This window comes from Rattus rattus, chromosome 6, assembly GCF_011064425.1.
Source record: "Rattus rattus isolate New Zealand chromosome 6, Rrattus_CSIRO_v1, whole genome shotgun sequence".
NCBI classification, from domain to species: domain Eukaryota; kingdom Metazoa; phylum Chordata; class Mammalia; order Rodentia; family Muridae; genus Rattus; species Rattus rattus.
This window is the reverse complement of record NC_046159.1, coordinates 154430353-154455984: the sequence shown is the minus strand read 5'-3', so window position 1 is coordinate 154455984 and position 25632 is coordinate 154430353. Positions and strand designations below refer to the sequence as shown.

The 25632-nt window shown below is 44.3% G+C and overlaps 2 protein-coding genes and 1 pseudogene across 2 annotated transcripts in view; 1 reads left to right on the top strand and 2 right to left on the bottom strand.

Moving 5' to 3' along the window:
• Galnt11 (polypeptide N-acetylgalactosaminyltransferase 11) overlaps positions 1-21593 on the bottom strand; it is a 33092-nt gene extending 11499 nt beyond the window's left edge. Inside the window, exons 1-6 of the mRNA XM_032907162.1 lie at positions 21475-21593; positions 7767-8099; positions 6154-6277; positions 4932-5098; positions 3031-3156; positions 199-448 (exon numbers count right to left, since the gene is read on the bottom strand). Of these exons, the coding sequence (XP_032763053.1) occupies positions 199-448; positions 3031-3156; positions 4932-5098; positions 6154-6277; positions 7767-8064 (965 nt within the window). The 5' untranslated portion in view covers positions 8065-8099; positions 21475-21593. The remainder of the gene's footprint in view (positions 1-198; positions 449-3030; positions 3157-4931; positions 5099-6153; positions 6278-7766; positions 8100-21474) is intronic.
• LOC116904224 lies at positions 7024-7405 on the top strand (annotated as a pseudogene).
• A 2431-nt stretch (positions 21594-24024) lies between the features above and the next one.
• Galntl5 (polypeptide N-acetylgalactosaminyltransferase like 5) overlaps positions 24025-25632 on the bottom strand; it is a 43749-nt gene continuing 42141 nt past the window's right edge. Inside the window, exon 9 of the mRNA XM_032907161.1 lies at positions 24025-24307. Coding sequence (XP_032763052.1) covers positions 24110-24307 — 198 coding nt within the window. The 3' untranslated portion in view covers positions 24025-24109. The remainder of the gene's footprint in view (positions 24308-25632) is intronic.

Here is a 25632-nt window from a genome sequence, read left to right as displayed (position 1 = left end):
GGCTGGCCTCAAACTCAGAGATTTGACTGCCGTCGCCTCCCAAGTGTTGTGATAAAGGTGTGTGTCACCACTGCCTGGCTCAAAAATGTTGCTGGGCAAGTTTAACTAACACCTTTGCCCCTTACGAAGCAGCAATTTTCTTTAATACACCATTCCTTTCTAAAGAAAGGCTAGTGGAACTCTTCCAACCTCTCTTACCGTATTGGAGCTGTGGCACTGTCTGCTCCTCCCAGCTCAGATACAGGAACTAGATCCCACTTGAAGTGCAGCCCCCAGTTGAAACCTCCCCGAACCACTGGGGATGAACTGTAAGCGAGTGTGTCAGCACTGATGATGTCAATCACAGGGCACACCACTGTATGTGGATCTTCAAGGATGATGGCCAGAAGGGGCTGTAACCACATCACATTCACTTCGCAGTGGCTGTCCAGGAAGACCAGGACTTCTCCTGCAGAGAAAGGGACAAGATGGAGAGTGGTACTTCACATCTGACCAAAGTACAGCTGACTAGCATGGGTGGAGATGATATATACAGGGCTATGGATGACCACCCCCACTAAGAAACTACCCTCTGCACTGCCAACTGGTTTCAGGGAAGTCCTCTGGCCAAGAGTTTTTGTCTGAAATGTACACTGAGGGTACAAACTCCATGCAGGATTCAACAAGCTGTCAGGCAATTCAGGAGATTCCTCCTCTGTCACTGAAGTGTCCTGCTGCAGGGACAGTGGCTGGCTGCGTGGAGTCCAGCTTTATTAGTCATCTACTCCAAGTATCTATTTAGTACCCCTCTTAGAGACTATTACTGTCACCGATGGCTCAGTGTCACTGAGAACTGGTGACCACTACTCTATGGTTTCTGCAAAGTGAAGTGGACCCCCAGGGTAGAATCAGACTACTGTGTCAGCCACAGTGGGACACCGTCCACACACATCGCCTTCTCTACACTGTGCTACCCCCAGCTCACTAGCCATTTCCCACAGGACTCTAAGGAGTTCGTTCAGCCTTCTAATTAGCAAGCCATAAATGGATCCTGTTGTCTTTGAATTTTAATAAATATGAGCAAGGTTTAAAACTGTTGGTCTTGATAACTCCAAAGTTCCTTAAGCAACTTGAAATTAGCAGAGAGCAGCATCAAAGTAGGCTTGACAAGATTTCTCAAAACACTGATTATTGACAAAAATACCCCAAAGTTGTCAGTAATGACAGCAAATTAGTCATACACTTCCCTGTTTGGCCAAGTCAAATGAGGACACATGGCATCCAGCTGTCACCATGTAGGAGAGCGCATACTCCTCAGTACCATCCATGCTCAACAGGGAATGAGGTCAGGATCTCAGTAAGAAGAAATGTCTTAATAGCTTTCCTGATGCTGGGAGGACTGCTTTTACCAAATGAGGACAAGTAACAGAATGCAGTAAGATCCCATCTGGCCACACCAAATAGGCCACAGTGACCTCACACTGGCTTGAACCTGACAAATCCTATGCCAGAGCAGAATAGAGAAAAGCAGATCATAAAATAACAGTAAGTATTCACTGTACAACCCTCCAGGCTCCTCAGTGTCTCTAGCTCACCATCTCCAGTGACCCAGCAAGGCCAACTGCCTTAGTCTTTGCCTAAAGCCCTGGGGGTGCAAACCTAAGGCACTGGCTCTAACTGGATGCAGAAGGGCTGCTCTCCTTTCTGTCCACTGCTTCAGGTCATGGTAGGTTTGCAGAGAAAAAGACAAAATTCAAAAAGCGAAGAACCAACTAAGCCCAGCAAGTACAAACAGGCCATGCTACAGTGGGCTGGCAGTGACCAGTACTCAACATCACTGGGCTGGGGCCAGGGCTCTGAAACAGACAAGCTTACCGCAGGGAAGTGGGTGACACCACTGTGAGGGTCCCACTCCAGTTAGGACTTGTCAAACTGCCCTCTCGATTACTGGCATGTCCATGAGCTGCTCTAAACAAGTCCACTTGTCTATGTGTTTAAAGGGAAGCATTTTAGTCATGATGATCAGGAGAAAATCCAAAATGCCAACCTTCCCCTCTGTCTCTCTAGGTAAGCATAAAAAGACAGACAGACAGGTGTGGTGGTGCATGGCTGGAATCCCAGCACTGGGAGAAACAGGGACCCAGAGGTCAAGATCACCCTCAGCCACATATCAAGGATGAAGCCAGCCTGGGACCACATCAAAGAAACAAAAAAGGAATGAAAGCCAGGCACTGAAGTGTGACTTCTGCAGAAGGCCGGCTGCATGTGACCCCTGCTCTCTGCTGTTCAGGGGGAGATTAGGATATGGTGGATGATGGAGGCTTGAAAGTTTCCCAGTAACAGCACAGAAATCAATCTTCTTTACCAAGTGAAATCCTGACACTGACTCCAGAGCTGTGCACTCCACACTGACAATTATTAGCATAATTCAAGTCAAGTAGTTTGGATGTTAAGCGTCCCTCTATTAAATTTTTAAAAGTTCAGTTACATGTTGGTTTGGACTTTTCTACTTATGTAAGGAAGCAAGATAAGAAACCTGTTGGAGAGGCCAATAATTAACTGAGAGGCTGCTACAGAAATAGGCCAGTGAGGGCTCTAGCAGCGATTTCTGTACTCTGTGCTTTGGGGCAGCAAGTCAGAGTTCTAAAATCTTTTCAAACAATTTCTTCATCCCTTTGGGCAGTAAGGTATGGGAGTATGAAAGAGAGTGGTCCCACTGGCTCAGTTTGAACGCTTGGTCCCCGATGGGTAGGAGGGATTAGGGAGTGTGGCCTTGTCAGAGGAGGTGTGTTATTGAAGGTGGGCTGTGAGGTTTCAGAAGCACACGGCAGGCAGGCCTGATTATCTGTGTCTTTACCTCTTTCTTGAGGATCAGATGTAAGCTCTCAGCCCCTGCTGCAGTGCCATGTCTGCCTGCTTGCTGCCATGCAGGGACTAACCCTCTAAAGCCATTAAACATGGTGTCTCTTCAAAGAAGCAAACAGTAAAGACATAGGCTTTTTGTGGACCTCTGTAGGTCTCCAGCACCGCAGAACCACTGCGTGGATATACCTGTAGCGTGGGCTGCTCCAATCATTCTTCCTCGGATCAGTCCCTCACGCTTCGTATTTCTTATGACCTTGACCTTTGCGGGCAGGTATCTTTGGATGTACTCATCTAGTTCTCCTTTTAAATCATCTAAAAAGAGCAGTTCCATAATTACTCACACCACACAAGACATACAGCAAGGAACTATTTCTAATATATCTGCCATGTGTGCCCAAAATCTACAAGTGATCAAAGAAATGTGTTAGACTACTGCCTCATTACAAAGCACTCTAGTACACTGTAGAAGAAAAACCCAGGGGAGAGTTGGAGCCCAGCCATCAGGAATTGCTGCCTTGGACATATATTTCCACAGACGATGTCTGCGATGAAGTCACATGTGAAGGTTCTTACCTGCAATCCCAGCACTCAAGGCCAGTAAGTTCAAGTGGCAACAAAGTCACCTGAGGCCAACCTGGACTACAAAAGAGATGCTCTTGTCTTTAAACAACAAGTCCAAGCTGAATATGCTGGTGCATGCCTTCAACCCTTGCTCTAGGGTTGCATAGGCAGGCAGATCTCTGTAAGTTCAAGGCCAGCCTGGTCCATGTAGTAAGTTCCAGGACAGCCAGGACTATGTAGAGAGACCCTGCCTCAAAAACCAAACCAAACAAAAATGTTTAAGTTTTGGTGTCTATGAACTTCTCTTAAAATTTCTCCCATAAAGTTTCTGTATTTGTCCAGGTCCCATGGGTGCTGTGTTCATCTGTCAGTCCCAAAGTGTACTGGTGCACAGCTCTGCTGTTGCCATAGAGGGTCTAAAGAGGTGCTGAGTGCATGGAAAACGCCTCTGGGCCACCCGCCCGCCCATCACTGGGTCTGCAGTGCTGTGCTCAGGGGAGAAAGCTGGGAGCGAGGAAGACTGGGCACAGTCCCTGCTCTACTGCTCAAGCCGGGTTCTGGGGGACGTCTTTCTTTCGCTCTTTCTTTTCTTTTCTTTGTTTGTTCTGTTTGTTTCTGAGACAGGGTTTCTCTATGTAGCCCTGGCTGTACTGGAACTTACTCAGTAGACCAGGTTGGTCCTGAACTCAGAGATCTGCCTGCCTCTGCCGCCAGAGTGCTGGGATTAAAGCTGTGTGCCACTACACCCAGCTAGGTCACTTATTTTTGTATCTCCATCTCTGTAAAAATGGATCCTGCCCACCTCGAAGGAAGCAAAATTGTAGATTTGCGAAAATCTACAGTTAAAAAAGGTGCCTAAAATATATACTGATTCGAAAACTGGCATTCAGATAACATCTAATAGCTTTCTGAATGCAGCTCACTCTATTCTGGAAATAACTGGTATAGCAGACGTACTCTATAAGCACGGTCCACCACACTGTACACTGTACCCTGTGAAAAGTGCCAGTCTCAAAGGGGGCATACTGCATATCTATTTGCATCACACTTGTGAAGTGACAAAAATCAGAGTTACCAGATGCCAGGGAAGGAGCTCAGGGACATAAAGGCAGAGTACAGCTCTGAATGGGAACACCAGGGCTGCTGGGTGATGGATGCAGCCTCTCAAGACTATGCTGGTGCTGACAGAAATCTTCAGCAAGATAAGCTGACACTTCTCCACTGTGGCCTTCTGCTTTCTACATTGTACGGTAAACAGGAAAGACAACCAACATGGGAAATTGGTTGAAAAGCAAGTAGAAGACTTAATTCTTAAGCTCCTATGAATTGGAGCTTAATTCATAATGGACATTTTTTTAAAGCAAGCCAAAGGGAAATTCCCCCAGGGCATATCTGGATAACACTGTAGACAAATTACAAAGATAAAGAATTTCCTATAGTTCACACATAGGCTGTGAGCCCAACTGTGGCTTCATCTCACAGTGAGTAGGAGCCGATGAACTGTGACCATTCACAGCATCACTTACCAAAGTCACTGCTGTCATCCACGAGGATGATCTCATGGAGAAGGTGTGCCGGCGTGCGGTCCACAACACTGTGCACAGTCCGCAACAAGGCAGAAAAAGCTTCGTTGTAGAAACAGATAACAACGCTAGCAGTTGGCAGGTCAGTTGGGTAGGACTTCCCCCTACACCTTTAACAAGAACATCTGGTAGAGGCTCAAATGTCTTGGGTTATTTCTTGCCACCTTGTTCAGTTCCTTTCTTACATGATAGTGATGTTTAAGTATGTATGAAGACATGTATGCATGTATGAAGACACTATGGTTTATTCTTTGCTTTACATCATGTTAATAACTTTAACTTGGTAGAGAAGTTAATGGGGTGGTGGTGGTGGTTACTGCATGTATAACATTACAGGTTAATCCAGCTTCTCAAGGAGGTTTCAAATGCAAACACAATAATAAAACTTTGTCTTTGACGAAATTTTTAGTTTTTACCCAGTAATGTAAAAAAGATTGAAGTAAACTGAATTCTTAGATGATAGAATGATATAGGAGCTTTTGTGACATAGTAACTACTTATAGGTGGCTTTGAGCAACAATAGTTACCAACTTAAAGAATAAATTCCAGCCTGGCAGTGGTGGTACAGGCCTTTAATTCCAGCACTCGGGAGACAGAGGCAGGTAAATCTCTAAGTTCCAGACCAGCCTGGTCTACAGAACAAGTGCTGGAGTACACTGTGTAAAATTGTCTCTGCCCTTCCTAACCTACCCAAAGCATTCTCTGATTGGCTTAATAAAGAGCCAATAATAAATCTGATAGCCAATTAGCTGGGTAGGAAGTAGAAGGTGGAACTTCCTAAAAGAGAGAAAGGAACCCTGGGAATAAGAAGAAGGCTGGCCTCTGGCCAGGTGACACAGGAGGAGGTGTGCAGAATCACAGGCCTGGAAGGTACAGCCATGTGGTTGGATGAACGAGGGGATCAGGATAAAAGATGAACTAGACAGGAGTCTGACCAGCTAAGACCCAAGGCTCTGAAATAGTAAAAGGCCTCTGGGTGGTTATTTGGGGAAAAGCTGGCTAAGGACTAATTGCTGCTGTATTAATTTCCAGTATTAATACACACAGAAAAATAATGTGCTTAATCTATCAGCAAGTTCTAGTAAAGCCAAGGCTACACAGAGAAATCCTGTCTCCAAAACCGAGAGAGAAAGGAGTTAAAAAGAGAAACCCATAAGGAGCGTACTCTGCATTCCTGGTGTCCGGCACGTCTCTGTGGTACCCCAAGCGGTTACTAATGAGCACATTAAAGGCGTGTTTCTGGTAGCCCAGGTCTCTCAGTTCCTGATCACGTTCATTGAAAATCATACCTGAAAAAGAGTCCAATTACACACTGTGAAAAGTGATGATCAGAGCAGCCACTGCGATGGATGGTCTTCCCCAGAGCCTTGGCTTCATCGCTATAATCAGATTACACCAGCCCGGTTTTCAACTTGACTGTGGGGTTGGGGATTTAGCTCAGTGGTAAAGTGCTTGCCTAGCAAGCGCAAGGCCCTGGGTTCGGTCCCCAGCTCCGGAAAAAAAAAAAAAAAAAATCAACTTGACTGTAGGCTCAGGTTTCAAATGAGTAAGCTGAGGCCCATGGCAAATTCTTACCAATTTAATGCAAACCAAGTGTGCCCGAACCATGAATACCTGCTCAAATCATTATGTGAAGAACATTTTATTATGTGTTGGCACACATACCTCTAATCCCAGGACTCGGAGACAGAGGTGGGCAGATTAGTGTTCTAGACCACATAATGAGCTCCAGGCCAGCTAGGTATACACAGAACCTATCTCAAAGACACAGCCAAATGAATGAACAAAAAATACAACTTATTATAATTACAAGACAAATTTATCTGTGACCAGAGGAAAAATACTGATAATGTCCCATAAAAGCAACAGACTGTTGCATCCCAACTGACCACAGTCTTATCAAGCCTTTATACCCAGGCCCCACAAAAATTTACACATAAGCTTTTATACAAAAAGAGCTCCTCTTCCTTTCTCGCTCCCCGGCCATCTTGGCGTCTGATCTTGGTTGGGGGTTGTCCCGCACCTAAGCAAGAGGATGGCGGCTGCAAAGAAGATGAAAAAGTCTCTGGAGTCGATCGACTCTAGGCTCCAACTTGTTATGAAAAGTGGAAAGCACGTGCTGGGGCACAGACAGATCTGAAGACGATCAGACAAGGCAAGCGAAGTTGGTTACCCTCGCCACCAACTGTCCAGCTTTGAGGAAATCTGAACTAGAATACTATGCCACATTGGCTAAAACTGGTGTCCATCACTACAGTGGCAATAACATTGCATTGGGCACAGCGTGTGGAAAATACTACAGAGTATGCACACTGGCTGTCATGACCCAGGTGATTCTGATATTATTAGAAGCACGCCAGAACAGACAGGTGAGAGGTAAACAAGAAAGTTTTCCTTTAATAAAACTTTGCCAGAGCTCCTTTAAAAAAAAAATAAATAAAATAAAGTAAAATAAAATAAAATAAAAAGGGCTCCTATGCCAGGCAGTGGTGGCCAATGCCTTTAATTCCAGCACTGGGGAGGCAGAAACAGGCAGATCTCTGAGTCTGAGACCAGTCTGGTTTACAGAGTAAGTTCCAGGACCACCAGGGCTGTTACACAGAGAAACCCTGTCTGTATTGGGGGGGGGGTGCCTATGATCTTTGGGTTCAGAGTTCAATTACCTTCCCCGTCAGCAGCTCTAGTACAGACTTAATTAAAACTGTTACTTGTGGGAAAATGAGACACTTGTAGTCTTGAGTGTCACACGATTTAAAAGATACAGACTTGTTTACTTACCTAGCTCAGAGGAAGATTTTGAGAGGCCTTTATCTGGATCTTCAATGTTATTATTCATCAAATCGTCCATTCCGTTTACTTTGAACTGTGGCTCTAATACTCGGCCAGGACCTCGAGTGAAACGTGGGTAGAATTTTTTGGGAAACGGCCCATGGGGCCCAGACCCCTTGATGGGCACATTCCTAAGGGGCTGAGTCACTTCACTGAAGTTAAAATAAATGAAAAGCAGAACTGTCCAGGTAGCAGATGTAAAGAGGCACCCATAACAGAAATATCGAATTGTGACACTGCCCATCATAGACCTAGCATAGCTCAACGGCCATTTTCAGTTCCCTGAAAAAGAAAGATGCCCGTGTTAGACCCCAGAGCACTCCTCCGTCAGTCAGCTACTGAGTGCACTCACTGACTCCCAAACCACCCTGCCCACCATTGTTAACAGAGATTAGGAAAATACACAGCACGTTAACGTTTAGAAGAGCAAAGTGACAAAAGGGCTGGCGTGTTTGCCTGCCGGTTAATGAGCACTCCTCCTTCACCTTTGCTCTGGACGGCTCTCAGTCTGGCCACTGCTCTGAGCTCTAACTTTCAAGAATAGAGCACAGGTACTTCGCGTCCGTCACAGGACATGCATTTGAGACAGCAGGAATGTTTCTCATACCTGAAATCTCAGCACTTGAGAGGCTTGGGCAAGATGATCCTGAGTTCCTGGCCAACCTAAGCTAAAACCAGTGAATCCCAAGGCTGGCCTTGATATAAACGGAGAGCTTAGTTCAATACTAAAAGTGAACGCACTTCCCTCAAAAGCCTCAAACACAAGCCAGCAAAGCCCCCAACTTGCAGAAGACAGCCCTGCTTTCTATTCGAAGGTTTCACCCATCCCAGAGCCTATTCCCATTTTAACAGTTATCGTCAAGTTGAGTGTAGTAATTCTATTTTTCTCTCTCCTTAGGATGCCATGCAAAACAAAGTTAGAACAAAATATCATATCAAACAGCAACACACAGAAAATAGTCCAAGTGAGCTATGGACAAGAAAATGCTACCTTAAAAAAATCCATGAAGGATGTTAGGGAGTGTGCGTGAGATACAATTTATAAATTACTTATTTCCATAGCCAATTAAAACCATCCCCCCAAAACCAGACAAAGCAAATTAATGAGTAAACCTCACTTTAAACATTAAATGCTCGAACAAGAGTATGCCCCTAACCTAGATGGTAAACAGCTGTCTTTAAATCATTTGCCAACCAAGAACCACTAGACAGTTCCCAAATCAACTTAAAAGTAACTCAAAGCAAACATACAATGGTAACACTAAGAGGAAGATGCCGGAAATTAGTGAACCTGAGAGCCACCCTGTCAGCTGGTAGTGTCTTTTAAACTAGGTACACAGGAAAGATGCAAATGCAAAGAAACATTCTGGAAGAAAGGTTTGAGAAACCTTTACCAGGAAAAACAAGTCACAGATTTGCAACATGAGGAGGCAGAGCAGTGACCTTTAAGACAAACACTGAGTTTCAACCAAGGAAGATGTTTAACTGCCTAATATCTTGGCCCAGGGGCAGGCAACTAACAAGCAAACAGCAATAAAGGCAAAAGTACAACATGTTCAGAGGTCATGGGATGCTGAAGCCAGGCCATAGGCATGCTGCTTTGACCCACACAAGCTATGCAGCAAAACTGACATTTAAAGGTGGTTCTCCTCAAGCCACTCCAAGCCTTCCTTTGCTTTTCCAATAACACATAAAGCACTGTCAGCACTTTTATGAAAGCCAGCCAGTTGGAATAAAGTTTCCAGGTCAGGGCCAGCTGACTTCTCCATGTTTTATGACTCAAATAGTAGTGTCTTGAGCAATAGAGTATCACTCAAGTTCTAGAAGTTAACTAGGAGCAATGACAGTAACTTGTAATGTTTGGGGGTCTTTGCAACTTCCAACTTCAAAAAAAAAATATTCCTGGCACTGGAGTTCTTATGTTAGCCTCTAGTAGGTGTATTGTTGTAACTTTTTATGTATCTGTATAGGTATATTTTCATTTGTCCAAGACAGGTCTCTCTACACGTCCCTGGTTGTCCTGGAACTCACTATGTAAGCCAGGCTGATCTTGAACTCACGGAGATCCACCTGCTGCTACGTCTGGAGTGCTGATTAAAGACGTGTGCCACTGCACCTGGGTATACATGTATTTTTAAAACTTCTACAGTTGTAGGTTTCCATATGGCTCTTTAGGGAATGGATCGAGGGAAAGAGGGACATGGGAGAAGGGGAGGGGAGAGAGGAGAGAATGTATTATCTGTGAATTCAGATGCAATAGGTCAGTTCTTAAAAGAACACTCAGGCAGCCTAGATGGCTTATAGTCCTTTTAAATGTTAAGTCTCCATAAAACAAACAAACACAAATTTGTAGATAGTTTTGCCTCTGCACAAAACTACCCTTTGACGAAGATGGACTCAGTGTGCCTTGGAAAGAAGGAGCGCTTTCTGCTCACTTTCAGAGGTTTTCACACCCTGGCGTGAAATCGGGACAGCTGCCATTTGTTCTGGCCTACATACAAATCTCCATGTGTGTGTGTCAGTAAGTACATCAGCCACACTCTGAAGGACTGGGCACTGCCTCTTCCCTCTGTCTGGAATTCTTCCTTGGGTGACTTCATAGCTGCCTCCTTCACTCCCTATTCCGTATGGCCTTCTCAACAAGGCCCCATCCCTAGAGCACCTACCTTAAAGCACAACTGAGACACTAAATAGCAAACTTGGTCTTCCTTTACACACACACTGAGCTACTTCTTCATCTGGTTACCACCTTTAGCTCTTCTACACTGGAGGACAAGAAAGATTAGAGCGAGACCTTTGGTATGCTTGCTTCCTGGCAGTGTCTCCTCCTGAGCAGCATCTGGCATACAGAAACTATTTAATAAATAGTTGTTGAAATGGGTGACAGACTGTGCAAGACAACTATCAGTATGCCTGCCAGAGTGCTAGGAATGTCTAAACATACCACTGTTAACTTATGTGGGTCAAGCAATACCTAGTACTCTGCATGAAGTCATGACCACCTTATTCAACAACCATTTAAAAAAATGGCACTGGATCAACAGCCATATTTATAACTAGCAAATAATTACAAGAGACAACTCAAAGAATTTGCCAAAATTTTAATATTAAATAACAGTCCCTGTGGTGAAGAGAGGAAAGGTCTTTCCATTTTGTTCACAATCTCATCTTTGATTCTTTTTCCCCTCTTGGTTGCCTGGGAAATGAAAAGGTTTCCATCCAAAGAGCCCAGCCTCGGACTTCTTGAACTCTGCCTGGAGCCTTCCCAGAACACCGTCCACACAGCACACCAGCCCAAATCAGACACTAAAGTGTCTCTACGTCTACTCTACTCTAGGAAGTAGCTGCTATTTCCCTTAGCCATGCTATTACTGAGAACATACTTTAGGTGGCAAATCACTGTGCATGAGCCATTTATAAAATTAACTATTTTTATAATTAGCCACAATAGTGCTTAGAAGCAACAGACACCAGTTTTAGACAGATCAACAATCAAATATGAAAAGGTGCACAGCAAACACATGCCTGCTATTAGACATTAAAGCAACCAAACGAAAATCAAAACCTGCAATTCTAATCTAATTTATTTTGACAAACAACAAGTCTAGCCTACACGTAACAGGCTTTGCTTTGTATCTTTGTTTGTTATTTCTTCTACTGGCTTCAATGTCCACGGCCGAATGTCAAGGAAGGTCAAAGCAGATACATAAGGCCAATTAATACCAAGCCAAACAATCAGTGAAAAACTTTTCAGTGAAAAACATAAATAGTTAATAAAGCAAAAACAGTCACAACCAGATATCAGTGTTGCAGGAATGACCAGCTCAGCCGTAAGGACGTTAGTTTGACTCTGCATTTCTTTCATTGGTTTGGTGGCTGCTTTCAGAGGAGGAGCAAGTGAGCAAAGTACACAGAACACGAACATTATAGTAGAAAGATCACAAACTAAAGCCAGGCAAAAAGGTGAGGTGAGGAAGAACTAGCATAAAACCTGTGACCAGACTGGTGATTCGAGGTGCCTCCTAAGAGGCTGAGAGAGTACTGAAGAAAGTGGTTGGAAAATGAGAAGCTGAACATCTGTAAACAGAACCGTAATTCCAGATCTGTGAGCTGACAGCATCTCAATAAACAATGTATCCACAATATAAGCAAGGTTATAAAGACCTCACCCAGTGACCTTCACCCGTAGAAGCATAAGACAGACCCCAGAACAGAGGGACCCTTCCATCTTCTCAAACCCAAATGTTCATCACTGCCTTGTGTTAACAATAACTACTTGCTTGGACAGTTTTTTGTTTTGTTTTGTTTTTTTCCCCAGAGTTCAGGACCAAATTCAGGGCTTTGCACTTGCTAGGCAAGCACTCTACCACTGAGCTAAATCCCCAACCCTGCTTGGATAGTTTTTAAAACCATATTTTTGCTCAAAAAGTTAGGGGACATTGAGATTCTGACCAATGGGAAATCTTAGAAGCCAGCAGAGTGTGAGCAAAGGGCATGTGGGGTAATGAACATCAGTGTCACTGAGAAGGCACGTAGACCACATTCTGGATCCTTGGCCCTATGCTAGGTAAAGCAGAGAAGATAGATCCGTGGAACTCGCTGGTACCCAACCAATCAGAGCTCCAGGTTCAGGGAGGGCTATGTCTCTAAAATTAAGATGGAAAGCAATTAAAAATGCCATGTGCATAGCACACACGTATCAGCCTATAGCATAGCACTTATACACATCTGTTTATAATTTTTAAACATACCACCACATTGCTTTAAACAACAGTTTTTCTCCATAATTTTTCAGGTTGAAAGTTTATATAGAGATCAGTAGTTCAGTTTCCTTTTGTTCTTTCTTTTTAGCAAAAATAAGTGAATCCCACAAATGTTAAATGAATATATGTACATGACATGACATGACATGCATATGGAGATCAGAGGACAACTTGGAGGAATTTGTTCTGGCCTCCTACGGGAGTGAAAATACAATGTAGTCTAACTGACCAAGTTCTAATATATCCAAACAGGAAGTTGGTGTGGGTGTGTATGTCTTTAACCCAGCACTCAGGAGGCAGAGGCAGGCAGAGCTCTAAGTTCCAGGGCAGCCAGGGCAACACAGAGAAACCCTGTCTCAATAAACAAAACAAAAATATTCAAACTCACAAATCATTGTAGAAAAAAAAGTGAAGCTGTAATCAAAGAGATTCCTCAGACAAAAGCAAGACCAAAGCGGGAAGATTAAAGAAACGGTGGGGAAAAGCAAGGTACAGTAAGCTACAACCAGAGTATCTGAGTTGTTCCTAGCCTTTCTCATAAGCCCCTGAGAAGAGCGCTCACTCATGGTGAAAGAGCACAGACTAGGGCAGCGGCGGGCTAAGGAGCTACACACCACCTTCCCTGGCTTGGGATACTGTCAGATCCCAGAAGGGAGAAAAGTTCATCTTAATAAAATGACAGTTTAAGTGCATATGCCTGAATCTGCCTGTTCAACTCTCACCTACGTGAGTTCACAGCATAAAAACACACTCAATTACCTAACATCGTCTTCTAGAAAGAGTCACTAAGTAACTCTAAAGGAAAGGCTACCAGGAGGTGCTGCCGGCTTGACCATCCCACTACTGTCCTTAAGAACCCAGACGATAGAGATACGTAAGAAAATACTTAAAATCCAGTACTGCTTTATGACTTACACCCTGAGGCCTATTTACTCTCCATGCTGCTGTTGCCAACTGCTTCTGGCAGTTACCAGGAAATCACATTAACAGGGTCTGGTTAGTGGCATCTAGGCTAACTCTATCTGTACTTACCTTCATTTCAAACCAGTTCTATAAAGTAAAAGCAACCATTTAACAAGTGAGGCTAGAAAATAACATTCCTAGGAAAACACTCCATAGTGTAAGAAAAACTTCGAAGAAAAATAAGAAGTCTACTAAATTTGAAGGCTTTCAATGAAATACAACAGCCCTTCCCTACTCTCTGATACAAAGAGGATGTCTAGCCCAATATGTGCAAAGAAAACAATGTGTTACAGGCACCCTGAAGGAAAGATGGATTTTTATTAATTTATAAGGTTTTAGAAAATGTAAGCACTGTAAGTGGAGGATCAGAGAGTGTGTCTCCTCTGAGCCTACGCCCTGTAGCACATGGCGAATGAGATGAACCTAAAAGGGAAGGCTTCCATTTTTCAGTACAAAAAGTCCCATAATGCTTAATGATGTTTAAAATGTCTCTTTAAATGTTAAGAACTTACCTTTCAGTAGTTCCTGCTGTTTTGTGTCAGTATATTCACTATACCAACTGTCAGAGAGCACGCATTTGTCAGCCTTTTCCATTAAAGGGACATGCCCCATCTGAACTCAGCTACTCATGTGAACACAATTACTGGTTTACAGCTGTGCTGTGCCTCACAGCCTGTGAAATTGCCATGTGATGACAGCTCGAACACACACAGTATTCCCTTCGCCCTTATCTGTGCTGGAAAACGAAAAGAAGGAAGGCATGGAGCGCCAGCAATGTTTATAGCTGCAGTAAGGAGAGTACCTAATAGGAAAGGTTCCAAGCAAATTCAACCCAGACAGACATCAAGTACTCCCTAGGAAAGAGCTTCTGAAGCCCTCTAGTACTTCCAAATCTCTTCTCTACAGGGAATAAACAGGGCATGATGGCAAACACTTGTGCTGCTGACACAAGACGTAAGTGGAGACAATGAAAGGGACATGAAGGGGAGAGCAGCCCCTCGCCTCCCGTCTAACTGAAGCCTTTTATCACTAAGAGGCAAGGCCTTGGACACAGTTGTGAAGGCTGCATGGACTGAGACAATAATCCTTTTTAAAAGAGACATTTCAAGTAAGAATGTCAAGACAGGTGTTGGAGAAACGGATCAGCAGTCAAGAGCAACTTGCTGATCTGGCAGAGAAACTGGGGTTAGTTCCCAGCATCCACATAGTGGCTAACAACATTTCTAACTCCTGTTCTAGGGGGTTCCACACCATTTTGGTCTTTACGGACAACATGTGGTATGCCAACATACACGCAGGCAAAATACTCAAACACATAAAAAAAAGAATCTTAAAAAAGAAAAGCATGGTAAGGGCTGAAGGTAAAGCTCATCAATCAAGAGGAACATTTGCTGTCCTTCCAGAGGACCCAAGTTTGATTCCCAGGACCAATGTCAGACAGTTCTAACAGATCTAACATTTCTGATCTCCTTGGCACCTGCACTCACACATTCACATGGAGATACACATAATTAAAAGTAATAAAAAAAATCCTTTTTAAAAAGTAAAAATTCAACTAATTTTACCACATAATTTTATTTTTAAAAGTGTTACAATAACAAGAGATCATGTTTACAATCAAAGTACTGTGAATGCTGAGTCTAACTTTCTGTCTCAGCTACGTTTTCAGAGATTCTCACAAACAGGATTACAACCCTTGTTTACAGTCAGCTCTGAATTTTATGATCTACATTCCTTCGACCTATGTTTCTAACCTTATCATTTTAACATACTGTAAGGCACACCCCATGTGCTGTCTCACTCCATGATCTCATTTACTGAGAAAGAAAAGAACCAGAAGAGAACTGGTGCATGTGGAGACGCATGTACTGCACACGAGTACAGGCCAGTCTGAGCTGCAGAGTGAGGCTTCTTCAGAAGGACCCAAATCACAAATATGGCTAAGACATTCAAACGTGGTTCTCCCATAAGAAGCCCACACCTTCACGTGGGTGCTATCCTTTCTGAAGCACCCTCTGTTTCCCTCAAGGGCCATGCATACTTAGTTACAAGTCTTTCTTATCAGAGACACAAGTGCATACCTACCAGTCTATCACAGGAGGTGGAGACAAGAGAATAAAAGGTTAAAGATTATCCTTGGCTACACAGCAGGCTATAGAACTTTCTAAGACCAACCTGTCTTACAAAGTAAGAGAATAAACAAATGATAATAAATCTTAATAAATCCCACCTATGCTTCATGTTCAGTTGTCCTAAAATTCTCTTCTTCAATGTGAAATACTTCAGCATCTCCTCAGCAAAAGAAGAGTAAATCTTGCTTCTTCCAGTGTCCTTACGGAGGCCTCCAGCAAAAGGTGTGGCCCAGATTAAAGGTGTGTATCACCACACCTGGATCTGGAAGTTGTTTTGTCCCAGGCTGACCTTGAACTCAGAGATCTGCTTGCCTCAGTCTCCTAGAATTAAAAGTGTGTACTACCTTGCCTGGGCCTAACTTTTCACGGCCGCTCTGCCTCAAGATCTCCATGTCAAGATTCAGGTCAGAAGCCTATGTCTTCCAGCCTCAAGATCTGGATCACAGGTGTGCCCTCCATTTCTGGATTGTAGTTCATTCTAGATGTAGTCAAGTTGACCACCAGGAATAGCAGTAGAATAGAGCTCAAGGCTAAACTGGGCAACTCAGCTTTTTTTTTTTTTTTTTTTTTTTTTGGAGCTGGGGACCGAACCCAGGACCACTGAGCTAAATCCCCAACCCCGGCAACTCAGCTTATTAACAACAACATTCCTTCCTGTCTGAAAGAAATGCAGGGTGGAAATGGAGAGGAGCCTGAGGAAAAGAAGGTCCAGCTCAAGGGGAGGCCCTAAGACCTGACACCATTCCTGAGGCTATGGGGCGTTCACAAAAAGGGACCTATCATGACTGCCCTCCAAAACACCCAACAAGCAGCTGAAAGAGTCAGATGCAGATATGTGCACCCAACCAATGACCAGAAGCTGCTGACCCCTCTGTTGGATTAGGAAAAAGCTGGAGGAAGCTAAGAAGGAGGGCCACCCTGTAGAAGGTCCCCTGAAATCTCTAGACACTGGATCACCAACAGGCAGCACACCCCAGCTAAGATGAGGCCTCCAACACATACAGCAGGACTCCTATGCTGGGTTCCGTCAGAGAAGATGCACCTAACCCTCGGGAATGGAGGTCCCAGGAAGTTTAGAGGTCTGATGGGGTGGGGACATCTTTGTGGAGACACAGGAGGGAGGGTATGGGGGAGGGGGGAGGTATGGGATATAGAAGGGAGGGACAAGGAGAGGAATAAAATCTTGAGTATAAAAATAAATAAATTTTAAAAAGTCCAACACAAACATTCCTTAAAGCCAAAAAGAACACAAATACTGCACTACAACATAGCTCAGACGCGGAACTTACTAAGTAATGCTACTGAGAGAAATAAGCAAACTTACACCAAAAACAAAGCAAAACAAACCGAAACAAAAACAAAACAAAAACAGGAAACTGGAGACAGAAGCCAGCAAAGACCTTAAAGCACACAGTTCAGAACCTGGAACAGGTCAGCGAGCCAGGGCAGGCAGAGCTGGGTCCCCGCCCTGCAACCTCTGAGCAGTGGCTCTGCGCTAGGCAACAGCAGCCCTCACACAGACAGCAGAGGAGGTGCTGCGGGCTAAGGGACAAACCGCAGCGGGGAGTCGACAGCTACCTGTGAGCAACACACGTTTCCTTGGCACTATCGCAGCACACAGGAATGCTTCATATTATCCTAATTTCCGTAAATCTAAAGCTACTCCAAAATTAAATAATAGTTTCAGAATGGGGAGCATCAAAGTAGAGATGAGTTTATCCTAGAAAATCATCTTGAAAAGAACTATCACAAGATTTCAAACTGTTAATTTTTAGGGTCTAGAGCTTTTCATAATAAATGCTTTTTAAAAACAAAATACAAGCCAATAATTGTTCTCTTAATATCATACTACTTGTATGAAAATGGGCTTTTATGGATTTTGGTTTCTAGGGGTTGTGACATGAATACTATGGCTAAAATTAGGCCCTGGGGGGAATATAGGCAATGTCTATCCCTCCTTCCTAAGGTCCCGAGATAAACTGAGGCAGGATTCCACCAACATTCACTCTTTGGAGCCGGTGAGTCTCTCTTTCTTGCGGAGCACAGGTGAGGGTCACTAAGTGGACGGCTTTCCCACTGTTACAGAAATGGAGTCCCCTCCCTTACAGTAGTTGGTAGAAGAAGAAACTCAGGCAATAGTCTCCTGGCTGTCCCTACTGTCTGTCTATGAGGGGATGTAGGTCTGCACAGCTGAATTCCTTGACTCAGAGGGTAGGTATAGACAACATATATACAATCAGGCCCTGAGCTAACTCTTGTCCACGGAGTAAGAAAGCACAGACTCTAGTCATCTTATGATTGTATATATCAACTATGTCTTCCTCACTACTAACTTTTCCACAAAAAGCCATGCAGGTTTCATTGTACCTTTACAAGTGTGTACTTGAACAGCAGAATACTCAGATGTGTGTGGAAGAGGGTGCATGGTGCAGTAGAAAGGACTGTGCTGTGCTGACTCTGTCTCCTAACCCCTGGTCTGCTCTTCAAACTCCAGTGATCCTCCAGCCAACGGCTGGGGAAACACACACATCTGGAAAAGCAATGAGGCACTCTCAGGGACTTTTGCAATACCTGGGCACAGTTTTGGTTGTCACATTAAGGTTGGCAAAGACCAGGGAGACTATGTATCCCTAAAAGGTTAGGGAGACAGGGGTGGAGAATTCTTACAGAGGCAAAGTGAGTATGGAATCACTGTAGCAATAGACCGCCGTGTCTTAACTACACCATCACCAATACTACAGCTACAATGTTATGCTACAGTTTTCCGTAATAATACTGAGCAGAACACAGTAAAGCATATATATTCTCTCATATTTCTTATAACTTCATGTGAGTCTACAACTACTGCGAAACAATGCTTAATTTTAAAAAAATGCACGAACATTTAGTTCCTAAAATGCAAGCATTTAAAAAGTCCCATCTATCTTCTCAGTAAGGAACTGCTAATGATTTTTGCATTGCCCTAAGAATTCTTGAACGTAACTGTGTGTATGCACATGTGTGTTTATGGGGACACATTCCCCTGCCTCCACTTCTTCAAAGACCTCTGACTAACTCGGCAGCCTTTTTTAAATATCTTGAGAAGGTTCAGGGATTTGGTAAAATGAAGCAGAATTACCCAAACATTTTTATTTTTATTTTAGATTTCTTTTTATTTTTAATCATACATAAATAGGGTCTGCAGAGTCCAGAGGTGTCTGACCCACAGGCAGTTTCAAGTCACCAACATGGGTACTGGGAATTGAGCTGGGTTTCTCTGCAAGAACACTACTTCCTCTTAACCACTGAGCCATGTTCCTAACCCTACCTGAAAGACTTAGAGATTAACTGGTCAATGAATTGTAAGGGCTTTAAAGCTAGTGGAAGTTTAACTGTAAAAAAGCAGGCTGGCTCTGCCACAGAGAATAACCTCGTCAGAAATGCATAGAAGAAATGAACTGGACATGGTGTAGTTCACACTGACAACCCAGCATTTGGGAAGCTGTGGCAGGAAGAATGACAATAGTTTGGGCCAGCCTGGGCTACAGAGTGAGGAGGGCTATTGGGAGGTGGGATGAAAATCGCTAGCTAGTGTCCTTAAGCAATTCCATTCCTTAGCTTAGGAAGGAAGTCCTGACAGCTCTGTACAAAACAGTTTGGGATAGAGGGAGAAATGTTTAGAATCAAGAAGTCAGTGACAATCAACAAGGAGAAGCCATCTTGGCTTGACCTTGGGCTGTGAAACTCAGCGGAAAAGGTAGAAGAACAGAGACCAACTATCTATACTGGTCAGACTGAAGGAAATCGGCCATAGCACCAAGCTTTCAAGTCTTGATGACCCAGAACAAGGGTCAGGGGTGAGCTGTTACATTCAAGATAGGGAGGTGACTTCACACTGGAATCTTCACAAAGAAACTTAAAAGACACAGAGGAACTACAGCTGAAGCTACATGAAACTTGGTGCAGCGTGGGTTTAAGTAACAAAGGTAGATCAGGTGGAGAACAGATATTAAATATACTCTGGGACTCTGGGAACTACGGAGAAGAACCTATGAAAAGACCTCAGAAGGGTTCCAAGGAACATCCAGAAGATGTGCTGACAGGCACTATGAAAGACCGCAGTACGGAGGCTTTTCAAATAGGAACCAAGCAATTCAAACCTTACATATACATCCCAAAGAATGAAAGCAGAGAGACTATATGCCAGGATTCTCTAGAGTAGCAGAAACTATAGAATGAATTTCTGCATATACAGAGAGGGGGGTTTGTTAGAGTGGTCCAGCTAGTGATGCAAAGTCCAAGAATCCAGTAGTTGTTCAGTCCACAAAGATCGAAGTCGACACTGGATCCTGAATAAACAGGCTCTGATGCCAATGAAGGAACGGACTTTCTAGTATGGGTGAGAGCAAGCGGGCTTCCTTATTCCATATCCTTTATAAAAGCTGCCAGCAGAAGGTGTGCCCTAAAGGTAGATCTTCGCACCTCAAAGATACTGATTAGACACGGCTCTCCCCACTTCTGATGATTTTTTTTTTTTTTTGGTTCTTTTTTTTTTTTTTTAGAGCTGGGGACCGAACCCAGGGCCTTGCCCGCTAGGCAAGCGCTCTACCGCTGAGCTAAATCCCCAACCCACACTTCTGATGATTTAATTAAGCAGAACTCTCTCATAGCGTGCGCAGGCATTTTGGAGTTTTAATTAATTCCAGATGTACTAAGATTGACAACCAAGAACAGCCATCATAGAGACTCAAACAGATACACATAAAGCTGAATGAAAAGGAAGACCATGGATCCCACTTAAAATAAAGTAACTAAACCAGGTAAATTCATAGAGACTGAAGGAGCAGGGGTTCCTGCCCTCTGTGTACAGTGTCTGTCCTGAGTGATGTGTTTTGGAAATATATAGCACTGACTGTAAGACAACATTATGAATGCACCTGATGCCATCCGATTGTACTATTAAAATAATACAGTAAACCCCACGTTATGTATACCTTATAAGAAAAGTAGTAGTATAGAATTGTGAAGAAAAACTGGCAAGAAACAGCACAGAAATGTTAGAGATAAAATTGCAGGGTAATCAAATACAAAGTATAGGCTACCGAGTGCTGACATTTCGGTTGCAAAGCTCTGTGGTGGCAGGCACAGTCTGAGGGTAAGAAACTTAGGCTTATTTCCTGTTTTTCTTAAAATAGTATTTCAAATTAAAGAAGAAATAAGTAACTATTTTGTTGGGCGCACAGACTGGAAAGGGTCTCCAAGGTCTCATTTTGTGTTTGAAGATAAGCAACCAACACCACTGATGGCTCTCATAAAGTAAAAGGTCTAGACCAACTCGTTAATGTGAAAATGAAGCTAAGCAATCATAAGCATGCTAATATTCACCAAAGGGAAAGATCTAACAGACAGGAGGCGGGTCCTTCTACTTTTATATTTAATGCACTAGTTTGGGGTGTATGGAAACTGTACAAGGTAATTTCTTTAACAAGCACATTCCGAAGGAAACAGAAACATGCATCCTTTTTGTCTTCCAGCCTCCGGTACGGACGCCGTCCAAATCCTGACCCGCACAGACGGACCGCAATAACAGCAGTAAAGATAAAATCGGTATTATTTCTGGTAAATCACAACACCGGCTGGAGGTCACGGCCACCGAGAGCTCGGCCCCGCGCAGGCACACACTGCTGCTGAAGCTGGAAACAACTCGGGCCTCACAGGCCACCGAGCCTGCTATAGCAGCTGCGTCCCTTCAGGCCGCAGCCCACGCTCAGGCGCCGACGTAGGCCGCGCGGGGTCAAGCGCCGCGGGCCGGCTACTCACCGCGACACCCGCAGGCCGGGATGGCGGCGCTCCGGGGCACGGGCTGTGGCATCTTGGCTCCCGCCACAGCCCGGGCCGAGCCGCAGGAGCCGCGCCCGGCAACGCGGCCCACGTCACGCAGCCTTGCGGAGCCGCGCTCCAGGGCTCACGTCACGGCACGCACGCCCCCGCCTCCGATGACGTCACCGCCCGCGGCCTGGCGTCATGAGGCCCGGGCTCCTCCCCGCCCAGCGTGGAGGTAAGCTCTGTCCTGTAGGACCTCGTTGTCGCTCCAGAGCGGAAACAGACAGAGGAGGGGATGACGACTTTTTCACGGGAAGAATGTGAGGGAATTTTAGCAGCTCTAACAGAATGTTAGGTTTGGTAGTTGGTCCAGTGGTACTGCAATACATTGGCGGATATCTAAATATTTAATCTTGTCATCTCAGCCTGCTATTCAGCCAAGTCTTTTTTTTAAAACCTGTGATGTCTGGTAGAGCAACAGGACATTATGTAAGGAGAAAATTCAGTGTCCCTTATTTCTTATATATTTGGTTGTGAGCCTAGCCTTTAACGGCTGAGCCATCTCTCCAGCCCCAGTGTCCCTTATTTCTAAGAAAACACCAACTCCTAAACCAATAAATCGTTCTAGCTAGGAAACCCAGGATACTGTCCTCCTTCATTAACTGGCTGTGGTGACTTGAAATGTCCTACACGGGCCTGTGTGTGGAGCTTGGTGCCTGCTGGTAGTGCAATTTCCAAAGATTCTGGAAACTGTAGAAGTGGGGCCAACCTAGGAAGAGGCGGATCGATCGGGGAATGTCCCTTTGAGGGTCTTACCTTGTCCAGTGGTCCAAGTCTCCTGCTGGGCTTCCTGCCCATCATGAAGTAAATAGCCTGCCCCATATACTGCTGTTACCCTGATGATCTGCCCAAGTGCAATGGCCAAGCAACCATGCGATGAGCCCTCAGCAACCATGGGCCAAAATAAATCTTTTCCTTCAAGTTGTCATCACAGTGGCACAAAGTTAACTCATACGTGGTCCTGCCAAATACCTACTAGTATTGTCAGGCTGTAGGATGCTATGTGAGGTTACCTAGGTCTCTCCACAGAGATGAGGTCCTGATGACCCTTACCTATGTCCTTCTATGGCCATTGCCCTCAGTCAAACAGTTGCTGCTCAATGCCAAAAAGAGTATCTTCCATAGTTTCCATTCTTGTCCACAGCAATTCATCTGAACTGGAACTAGTGGTTATTGAGGGGCTGGCTCTCTCTTGCAAGGGCAATAGCACAGAGCGCTTTCGTACACCACCACCATGTGTCTGTTACTTTTCCTGTACGCATGACAATGTTCCTAACGAAAACCACTTGAGGGTCTATTCTGGCCACAGTTTGAGGGTACAGTGTCCATTGTGTTGGGTAAGCCATGGCAATCGGAAGTATAAGGCAGCTTGTGACAGTTCATCCTTGGGAGGGGGAGAGCAGTGCTCATCTTACAACCTGTTTTGTGTTTCCTTTTTATTTCCTTTGTTCTCTGCACCATGTGTTATGGCCACCAATAGCCCAGATGGGCTTTTCCTACTCCGATAAACCTCTCAGGAAAACACAAAGACATGGCCAGAGCATACGCCTTTTATCCCAGCACTGGGGAGGACAGCAGAGACAAGCAGATATCTGAGTTTGGGCCCAGCCTGGTCTACAGAGCTAGTTCCAGGACAGCCAAGGCTACACGGCTTAACCCTGTCTGAAAAAAACAAACATTCTGGATGCTCAGTTCTGCTGGAAGCTGCTGGAAACGCTCTTCCAGTGACACGAGGACGGGAAGATTGTGTTTGCAGGGGCTATATCTAGCAGTCCTGTCAAACATCTCCTCTTTTTTGTCCTTTCGGTGTGTTTCTTACAGAATTTTCTTTGTAGATTTTGTGAATTACTCCTCATTGACCTTAAACTCACCTTCACCAGGGTAAGCCCCACAGCATTCTCCAAACCTCCAAAGAAGTTCCTTAGGCATTGAGGACCCAGTGGGTGTGGCAGGCAGGGACTAGCTGCTTCTGTCCCCGTCCCTGCACAGCTGAGAGCTGGTTAGAGAACAACAGGACATAACTGAAAAAGTATCAGGAAAGCTGTGGGTCACAGGTTAGAGGATGGAGGGCACAAATGTGAAAATAGAAGCAGAAAAGAACAGCGACTCAGACTAGAAAGGCCAATGGGAGCGCTTGGGGAACCAGCCTGGCATGTGTGGGAACCAAGACACCCAGCCGAGACTTAGGAACCCAGCCAAGGCAGGAGGGCTCTCTGTGAACACTTTCATGAGGCAGCTGTGTCAGCTGGTCAGGCGGCTGGTGGAAGCTCCAAGAGCAGAGAACAGGGGCCTATGCACCGTCACAGCCAAGTGAGTTGGTCAAATAATCACAACCTACACACTTTATCCGGGCCAGTCATACACCAGCATCTGAACTGTAAGACAGCTTGCTCCTCTACTGCCGAGGTCTTTATGCCCAGAACTCCAGTGGCAGATGAGCAACAAAGGAAGAATTGTCACTAGAGGTAAAGAAAGGGACTCCTGAGAGATTGGCCACTCTGTATTTTTCATTGCATTTTACATAATTGTATGATGTTCCAAATTTGTCCTGTGGTATGAATATGTTGAGGAATCAGGGGACATTTTTACCCTTTGCTAACAAAAATGGCTTTGTTCCTTTTCCTCCGTTGAGTGGCTCCAACTCTGGAAAGATATTATCCAAATACCACTGGAAAGATTTGCAACCCAGTCGTTTCCTTAATTCAACACGGTCACTAATATTTCCACAGGATACGTGTGTCAAAGAAGGTCTTTGAAGAAAAAAGTTTTCCTAAATGAAAACAAAGAGTCATTTTACTAAACAAAACAAATCTTTGGTGATCGGGTCATGATAGCACACATCAGGACACGTTTCCACTATTGGAATAAAATGGTCCTTTCCTCTTGTGATCTAGCAGTTTTCTGTGAGGTTAAAATATTTGACCTTCTAGGAACACGTGGTAGGACACGCGATATTAAAAGGAGGTGATATTTTAAGACAGGTTAACTAAAACACAAGTGGCTAGGTTCACCTAGTCCCAAGTGAAGGACGTTTTAAAATACATCATTCTAAGTAGGAGGGCCCCCTTTTAATCCAGATCTATGAGGTTGGAAGATCTACCTTTAATCTGGGTAATCCTTCTGCTGGCAGCCTTTATACAGAGTATAAAAGAAGAAAGCGTGAAACACTCTCTCTTTACCTGCTTGCTCTCTCTCTCTCTCTCTCTCTGGCAAGTCTATCCCGCCATTGCCATTAGAGCCTACTTCTTCAGGATTCCAGCGTACACTGAAGACCCACTGAGACACCCAGCCTCCTGGACTGAACAACTAGTGGATTCTTGGATCTTCCATTGGTAGACAGCCAGTGTGGGAATAGCTGTGCTACAGCCTGTAACCTACTCTGATTGATAGATAGATAGATAGATAGATAGATAGATAGATAGATAGATAGATAGATGATAGATCATTGATGTAGATATCAATGATATATATCAGCATATAATGAATGTATATATTCAGTCTATCAATTCTGTTCATCCAGAGAACACTGATACACCAAGGAGTACAACCAGTGAGCCATCTCTCTAGCCAACCCACCTTTTTTATTTTTTTTTTGAGAAGGGGTCTCATTGTGTAGCCCTGGCGGGCCAAGGACTCACTGTGTAGACCAGACTGGCCTGGAACCCATAGAGATCTATCTTCCTCTGCTCCCAAGTGTTAATCTCAAAGGTTAATTTGACTCACTTTTCATTTCATTGGAAGAGAATACAGCATATACATTACTTACCATTGTGCTTTACCGATGCACCAGTGCTGGTAGTTGTGTGTGTGTCTATAACTTATGGATTTGCAGTGCTGTATAGAACTAGAGCTCCTAAATATATTCCATCCTATTCCTTCTCCTTGTTTTTAAATTTTTATTTGTTTTTTTTTTTCTTTTGGTTCTTTTTTTTTTCCCGGAGCTGGGGACCGAACCCAGGGCCTTGTGCTTCCTAGGCAAGCGCTCTACCACTGAGCTAAATCCCCAACCCCAAATTTTTATTTGTTAAGGCAGGGTTCTCATTCTGTAGCTTTGGCTGGCCTTGAACTCACACAGACCTGCCTCTGCTCCTGATC